At 34.1% G+C, this 8721-nt stretch overlaps 1 protein-coding gene across 1 annotated transcript in view; it reads left to right on the top strand.

Moving 5' to 3' along the window:
• Window positions 1-7351: 7351 nt before the first annotated feature.
• The window catches only part of TOP2B (DNA topoisomerase II beta), a 47515-nt gene continuing 46145 nt past the window's right edge, over window positions 7352-8721 (top strand). The window contains exons 1-2 of the mRNA XM_034662077.1: window positions 7352-7510; window positions 8386-8476. Coding sequence (XP_034517968.1) covers window positions 8389-8476 — 88 coding nt within the window. The 5' untranslated portion in view covers window positions 7352-7510; window positions 8386-8388. The remainder of the gene's footprint in view (window positions 7511-8385; window positions 8477-8721) is intronic.

The raw sequence follows: 8721 nt of genomic DNA, 5'->3' as shown, positions 1-8721 counted from the left end.
CTTATCACTGGATGCTTAGGTTGCTTGTGTGTTTTGGGTCTTGTAAATAATGCTTCAGTGAACATGGGGGTGCATATATCTTTCCAAATAAGTGTTTTTGTTTTCTTCAGATAAATGCCCAGAAATGGAATTGCTGGATCATGTGGTAATTCTGTTTGTAATTTTTTTGAGGAAACTCCATACTGTTTTTCATAGTGCCGCACCAATTTACATTCCTACCAGTGGTGCATGAGGGGTCTGTTTTTTCCACATTCTTGTCAACACTTGTCTCATTGTCTTTTTGATAATAGCCATCCTGACAAGTGTGAGGTAGTATCTTACTGTGGTTTTGATTTGTGTTTCCCTGATGATTAGTGATGTTACATGTCTTTTCATGTGCCTGTTGACCATCTGTACGTCTTCTTTGGAAAAATGTTTATTCAGATCCTCTGCCCATTTTTTAACCAGATTTTTTCTTGCTGTTGAGTTGTAGGAGTTCTTTATGTATTTTGGATATTAACCTCCTATCAGATTTATCATTTGCAAATATTTTCTCCTATTCAGTAGGTTGCCTTTTCATTTTGTTTATGGGTTCCTTTGCAATGCAGAAGCTTTTTAATGTGATATAGTCTCATTTATTTTTGCTTTGGTTGCCTTTGCTTTTCGTGTCACTTTCAAAAAAAAATCATTGTCAAGACCTACATCAAGGAGCTTCTATGAAACAAGTCTTTAATTAATTTTGAGTTAATTTTTGTGTATAGATAGGGGTCCAATTTCATTCATGCATGTGGCTGTCCAGTTGTGGCTGTCCCAACACTATTTATTGAAGAGAAAGTCCTTTCCCCATTTTATATTATGGGCTCTTTTATCATAAATTAATTGACCACATATTTGTGGGTTTATTTCTGGGCTTTCTGTTTTGTTCCATTGGTCTTTGTGTCTGTTTTTATGCCAGTACCATACTGTTTTGATTACTGTGGTTTTTAATACAGTTTGAAACTGTTGACTGGGATGCCTCTAGCCCTTTTCTTTCTCAAGATTGCTTTGGCTATTTGGGGTCTTTTGTGGTTCCATACAAATTTTAAAATTGTTTTATTTCTGTGAAAAATGCTGTTGGAATTTTGATAGGGATAGGGACTTTTATTTTATTTTTTACTTTTTCTTTATTTTTTAAGACAGAGAGTGAGAGTGGGGAGGGGCAGAGAGAGGATGAGAGAGAGAATCTTAAGCAGGCTCCATGCTCAGCACGAGCCTATCACGTGGCTCAGTCTCACGACCCTGAGATCATGACCTGAGCCAAAATCAAGCATCAGACACTCAACCAACTGAGCCACTCAGGCTCCCAGTAGGGACTTTTAAACAGTATTAATTATTCCAGTCCATGAACATGGAATGTCTTTCCATTATTTGTGTCTTTAGTTTCTTTCATCAGTGTCTTAGTTTTCAGTGTATGGGTCTTTCACCTCCCTGGTTAAATTTATTCCGAAGTATTCTTTTTGATTCAGTTGTAAATGGGATTGTTAATTCCTCTTTCTCATAGTTTGTTGTTATTGTACAGAAACACAACAGAGTTATGTGTATTGATTTTTGTATTCTGCAACTTTACTGGACTGCTTTGTTTTAATAGTTTTTTGATGGAGTCCTTAGGTTTTTATATGTCATCTGCAAATAGTGACAGTTTTACTTCTTGCTTTTCAATTTGGATGCCTTTTAGAGAACGTGTATTTTTTATTTTCACAGTGGACATTTAAACATTCCTATGATCTTAAGTATCCCTCACCTTCCATCTCTTTCCTTGTCCCTTGGTTTGGGAGGGCATTTCTTGAAGAGCATAGATGGAGGACAAGTGTTGGTTTTGTTTTCATTAATGGTGGATAGATAGCATGGCACTCTCTGTTGTTACATGAGTGAAATATCAGTGAAAGTAACATCAAAGCATGGCAGACTTGAGGGAGAAAGGAAGGGGAGGAAATGAAACAAAAGGGTAATGTCAAGTCTGAGGGGGTCGTTTATAGAAGGTAGGAGAGGAGGCTTGTTGCCAAGGTTTTGCTAGTGCCACTCTTGTTGGCTTGGTGATGGTGAGATTTCTGTGCCGATTATGTGAATGAGCGGCTCAGTTCCTTTTTAGCACCAACTGGCAAACCATCTCCTTTCCCCTCTTTGGCAGCAATTCATTCTCTCACAGAAAAACAGGAACTGGGTGATTGCCCCAAATTGCTATATCTCACGTGACAACTCTGTGCATGGAAGAATCTTTTTTTTTTTCTTTTTCCTTAACAGAATGATCTTGGTACATACTCATGCTGAAATAAAAAATTTGTTTTATTGCAATGTCTTTCTTTTCTGGTGGTTGAGAAGTATTTTTGATAAAGGTTGAGTCTTGGATAAAGGTTTTAGATCTGTATTCTTTCTCTAGGAGTTAGCCATATTGCAGAAGTGCTTAACATAGATTAATATTTTAATATAGATTTTATAGATTATTTAGATGTTTTGTTATAATTTAAAAATTCCCAACAGTGCATTGTTTAATTTGGTAGCCAGCTTTTGAACTTCAGGAAAAGTCAGTTATGGCATCATATGTGTAAACCACAAAGAATAGAATTAAAGTGTTTTTAGATTTGTGGAGGATATTTTCATATGGGGTTTTTTAACATTTTTATTGTCTTCAGTTTTTTGTGGGAATGAAAATTGCTCTGATTTCTTATGTTCTAGTGTTATTAGATGCTGGAATTATTTATTACTATAAATAGCTTGGTATTTTCTCCACACAAATTTAGGCAGTAAAATAAATTACAAAAAACTTAAATTGTAAGTTTTCAATTTTATCAAACCTTAAAATTTATTTAGAATGATTTTGGTAATTGATTTGTGATTTGTGAATTTTTGTTTAATGTGGAATACTTAGTCACTATAGTACAAGATATTTTACTACCATGAACATAATAAGAAAAAGAAAAGGTTAAATCATTATTTTGAATCAAAAGACCTCTTCTTTTCAATGTTTAAAATGACCATAATTCAAAAACTTAAAGAAATTTTAAAAATTAGTGAAACAAGGACTTGAAAAGCAAAAAAACTAATACAACAGCAACAGCAACAAAAATAAATTTAAAAATCAAACCTGTGCCAACATATACTGGCCTCAATTAAACATGAATATGAGGAGGTTATTACAGTTCAACGAATTTTTCAACTTCTCAAGTAGAGCTAATCACAATGGGAAAATTGGTGGATTTACAAGTAAACCAAATAAGTTGTTAATGAAAACCTTAATGTACTGACATTAATGTGAAAAGTTTAACTCTCCACCCCCCAAAAATGAGCATAATTCTTTTAGCCTACAGATACCAGATATATATCAGTCTCCTTTATCATTTGTGGGATTGAGAGTGCTTTTGTAAATGTGTAGATAGGAGTTTGCTGATCTGTTTGTATTCAAGCTAATTTCATGATCTCTTTTCTGAATATTATTAGTAACAGTGTTAAAACCAAAGAACTACTCCGGGTGATCTTTCTTTCTTCTTTCTCTCTTTTTTTCTTCTCCTTTCCTTCCCTTCCTTCCTTCCTTCCTTCCTTCCTTCCTTCCTTCCTTCCTTCCTTCTTTCCTAGAGGTAGTGGCAATAAGAGCTGAAGGGAAGATAATCAGTAGATTTTTTTTCATTTTAGTTAGTTCTCAGCCCCAAGGTGTTTGTATTTGTACTTATTCTAGGGATGGGACCATCCCATTGAAGGGCTGGTATAATTGCTCTCTGTCCCCTCATCCCCAGATTTTGATTTTTAGTGGCCTGGACATTATTCAGGGGGCAACTTTCTGCTAATAAAGAGGAGCTAAAAGAGATCATTATTTTAGGTTTCTGTGAGAAAAAAATTACAGACCTCTCAGGAGAGAACCTCCTCTGTTTGCTGCTAGTAAGCCAGTGAGCAGTGCAAACTGCCATTTTTTGGGAATGGGAAAGTAAAAGACAAATCTGACTGCAACGTTAATTTCTGTTTTCTACTCTGCCAAACTTGCCAGTCTTGTTTATTTTGATTTCACTTACCTTTTTGCCTAAATTCTAGTGAGAAAGTTGGAACTGCAGAAGTAATAAGTAGGTATTAACATTGCCACTAGAAAAAAGAAACCTTCATCTTTATTCTAGTGTAATTACGTTTTCACATACATGGGCTAATAAGCTTTTAAAATACTTCTATATGGGTTCATTGTAGAAAACTAGAAAATGTGTATCATAAAAAATGAAAATAACTTCTATTTCTACTTCTTACAGATAATTTCGATTGATACACTCTGTTGGGTGTATTTTATATTTTTTCCTATGTGTGTATATATTACATATAATTTCTTTCTGATGAAAATGGGCTCATTTTTTTTATATACTCTTGTAATTTTGTTCATTAAACAGTATAGTTTTAATAAGCTAATTTAAAAATATTTGATAACATTTTTATGTAAAAGATATAGCAATGAAAGTTTATATAGTCAACAAAAATAATTTTTGGTAAAAGTAACTAAAATATTTACTCAATGAAATATCCAGGTTTAAAGATTTATATGCAAGTTTTAGTAATTATTTAATGTAAATGAGAGTTGACTTGAAATATCGACAAAAATCTCAAAACGTGTTTTATTATGATATTCTATAATGTGTTCCTTAATGCTTTTCATTACTTTAAAATGGTTCCTTTTTTCTTTTTCTTTTTTTTTTTAAAGATTTTATTTCTTTATTTGACGGAGAGAGAGACAGCCAGCGAGAGAGGGAACACAAGCAAGGGGAGTGGGAGAGGAAGAAGCAGGCTCCCNTTAAAGATTTTATTTCTTTATTTGATGGAGAGAGAGACAGCCAGCGAGAGAGGGAACACAAGCAAGGGGAGTGGGAGAGGAAGAAGCAGGCTCCCAGTGGAGGAGCCTGATGTGGGGATCGATCCCAAAACTCCGGGATCACGCCCTGAGCTGAAGGCAGACGCTTAATGACTGGGCCACCCAGGCACCCCCTTTTTTTTCTTTCCTTAGCATCTGTCGTATATTTAGGAAAAAACATTTTGACATAAAATACTTTAAGTATATTGTCAAACTTGTTTTTCATATTTATATATTATTCCTAGAGAAAATTTGACAAAGCCATACGTTTCACTTGTTCTCTGATTTTTGAGACATTATCCTTAGCAAAAATGACAACTTTTGAACTTGATAGGGATATGTTAGGTGCAAACCAGGCATTCCTTATTTTCAAATACCCATTTGGGAGGAAAAAGTGATTGGTAGTGAGGGGACATGGGAGAAGTTGTAAATTCTTGAAAAAGGAGTGATAACGGACTTTATCTTTATTTTCCATAGTTGTGTGCCCTTTTAGTTAAGTGTAACTCATGAGGGCCAAATGTGGAAGCCCCAATTAGGTAGATGTGTGTCCCTGATTAAATCTAATCTTGAAGATGTTTTCTTAATTGTGGTATTTGGAGTAGTAGCCTGGGATCAGAAAGCTTTTATTTCCATGGTTATTGTTAAGTTCCTGATCTTTATGCCAATGATTGAAAACAGTTCTAAGTTAATGGTAAGAAGTTACCTCCCTTTGATTACATAGCATTTATTGTCGGTAAACACTTGCTAAGAGTGTGATCTTAGGCCTTACTATACTGATGACCCATTAGACAAAATAAATTATGCTTTTACCTTTGGATTTGTTTCTATAAATAAATCTGCTATCATGAAAAGCAAGGAACATGATTAGAAATTTGGAGACTGGTTTTTTAAAAATGCAGTTTATTTCTGGCTAGTTCATCATCTAACTCAACAGAAATAGACTATGAAGATTTTATGAAACACCTACTTTCTTTTGTCCAAAGCTATTTTTAATTGTCTCAGAGCAGTGTTAGTGTGTAACTTTATAAATGAAAGAATGTATAAGAATATAGTTTAAAATACAGGAAATGAATTGTTTATAATACTTTATTTTGCAATATTAAGTCTCTTTAATTTTATATAAAATTTATGGTACTGGAAGATTATAATTAATATTTGAATTTCCATAGTGTTTGTATGTTATAGTTCTTGTCCTGGTTTAGAGTGCTCAGAGGTTATGTATTTGATTTTTTAAAAAAGATTTTTTTTATTTATTCACGCGCTCGTGCGAGCACAAGAGGGCTCCTGGAGGGTCAGAAGCAGATACCCTGCTGAACAGGGAGCCCTGGGGGAGGGTGGGGGACTGACGACTCAATCCTGGAACTCCAGGATTATGACCTGAGCTGAAGGCTGTCACTTAACCAACTGAGCCACCCAGGAGCCCATGTATTTGATTTTTAAACATACATTGTTTAAATGTAGACTACATGTAATGACTTTTTTTTTTTCCCAAATACTAACTTTAAAGATAATGGTATGGCTATGTGTAGGACCTGAATTAAAATGGTTTATTACTTGTTCAGATTCATAAAATATCTTCCATTGTCTTCTGACTGCTTCATTTCTACTTAAGTTCAAGGACTTGTGAAGATATTTCAATTTTCATTTTGTCTAATATGTGAATTTTATTTTGACTGTGAAAAAACATGGCATTATAGCACCTTTCTTTTAGTAGCATGTCTTATTTGTCAATATTAGGAAATTCCAGAATGAGAGAGTGTGTTCTCTGCTCTTAAGAAGACAGAGAAATCTCCAGACCTTGGGGATTTTGAGTTTGTGATCCTTATCTACTGTAGACATGTTTAGAATTAGGGTCACCAACGTCTGTTTCCTTGGAACTGGCACAGAAACTAGAATCAGCGGGTACCTCAGTAGTGGGGCACCTAGCACTGATTTATAAGGAATTATTGACATGACCTATCAAAGTGTGAAATTTGAGATTTCATAAGCCATGCTTAGTATTTTCAGCTGTAAGCAGCGTACATTAACTACATAGTTACTATTTTGTGTAGGTTTTTTTTGCCCACTCTTGACAATAATCTTTAGTGGCTTAATGGCAGGGAACTGATATGTAGAAGATTTGAGGACTCCTGCAGGTAGCCAGGTGCAGTTATTGTGAACCTATAACCTGACCAGAACTCATATTCCTTGAAAAGTTCTGAGGATTGTAAAAATTAACTTGATAACTTACAGAATTGGGAAATGTTTATATTTCTGGATTGAATAGATGTAGACAGTTCTAGTTATTCCAGTGACTATGTATACCTTAGTCAAAACTGCAGTTTTACACTATAGCATAAAAAGAACTGGACTGTCAGTAAATAGACCTGTGTTCTCTTTAAGACTTAAAAATCAGGCTGAGAGATAATTTTGTCATTAAAAAGAAAACCTATGGCATGTGTCCATATACATTTTAGTGTACCCTCTTGGTAGGTTATTTAAATTTGATTTTTTGGTTAATTTTAGACTCTTTTTGATCAGAACAATGCTGCAAAAAAAGAAGAGTCAGAAACTGCAAACAAAAATGATTCTTCAAAGAAGTTGTCTGTTGAGAGAGTGTATCAGAAAAAGACACAACTTGAACATATTCTCCTTCGTCCTGATACATATATTGGGTCAGTGGAACCATTGACACAGGTAATTATTTGTTCAACTTTGAGATTAGGAGATGTGTATCTATATCTACTTTTTAATAAAATTTTTGTGGTTGTATGCTTTGTAAGTACATGATTTCATGTCTCTGTGTTCATAAGCAAAGTAGGGAGAGAGACCTAAGAGAGGTAGAAATGTCTTCATTTTCTGCTAAAGATAAAAAGCCAGGAGATATAAACTAAAAGAGCTAGGAAGTATAGAGGAAAATGGTAGTGTGTGAACTTTTTAAAAGTCCTTACGTTTATGCTGTGGTTTGCTTCAAATTCTACTATGTGTACATATACACTAATGACTATTTAGTGCTTGCTGTGGACTTGGCTTGCACATATTATCTTGTCTGATTCTAACAATTTTGGAAAGTGGTACTGTTATCCCCATTTTATAGATGAGGAAACTGAAGTTTAAATAAATTTAAATAACTTGCTCAGATCCCTCAACTAGTAAGAGCTGGGATTTAAAGCTCTGTCTCTGGCTCCAAAGTCATGCTGTGTTCATATTGTTTTACTCTGTACTCCTTAATAGAAAATATAGAGCATGGAGTAAAAGTGTAAAGTAAATATAAGATTTTTTTTCTATTTTATTTAAATATTGCTTCTAACAATTCTTGGTGCCTTAATAAGCTGACTTTATATATAAGAATACAGACTTAATACAGAATGAATAATTTCTCAATTTTGAAGTTATTTAAATTGAATGTGAATATAGTGAGGTTGAGTGCAAGTGGAGTAGTACATGTTTTTCTGCTTGGAAGATCTAAGTATTTACAGAGGAAATGACAGATGTGGGTTTATATTATGTAAAACTGATGTTAAACGCTTTTTTTACCCCATAAGTCCTTTTGAATTTTTTTTATGATGCAGCTAATGTGGGTATATGATGAAGATGTAGGAATGAATTGCAGAGAGGTTACCTTTGTGCCAGGTTTATACAAGATCTTTGATGAAATTTTGGGTGAGTACTTGCCTAAGATTTAACTCCTCTCCTTTGATACACACACACACACATCCGTGTGTGTGTGTGTGTGTGTGTGTATAAAGCCTGACTTACAGTATAAATCTTAAAGGCATATCTCTGGCTTCTATGCTGAATATAAATGTTCTTAAGAAAATTTTGTACTCATTGTAATATTTTCATATCTGTGCACATCATATCTTTGCGTTTATCTGTAAAATGAATGTGTTATATTTGATCAGTGA

The sequence above is a fragment of the Ailuropoda melanoleuca genome, chromosome 6 (assembly GCF_002007445.2).
Source record: "Ailuropoda melanoleuca isolate Jingjing chromosome 6, ASM200744v2, whole genome shotgun sequence".
In the NCBI taxonomy this organism is placed as follows: Eukaryota; Metazoa; Chordata; class Mammalia; order Carnivora; family Ursidae; genus Ailuropoda; species Ailuropoda melanoleuca.
This window is presented reverse-complemented; position numbering and strand designations above follow the sequence as displayed.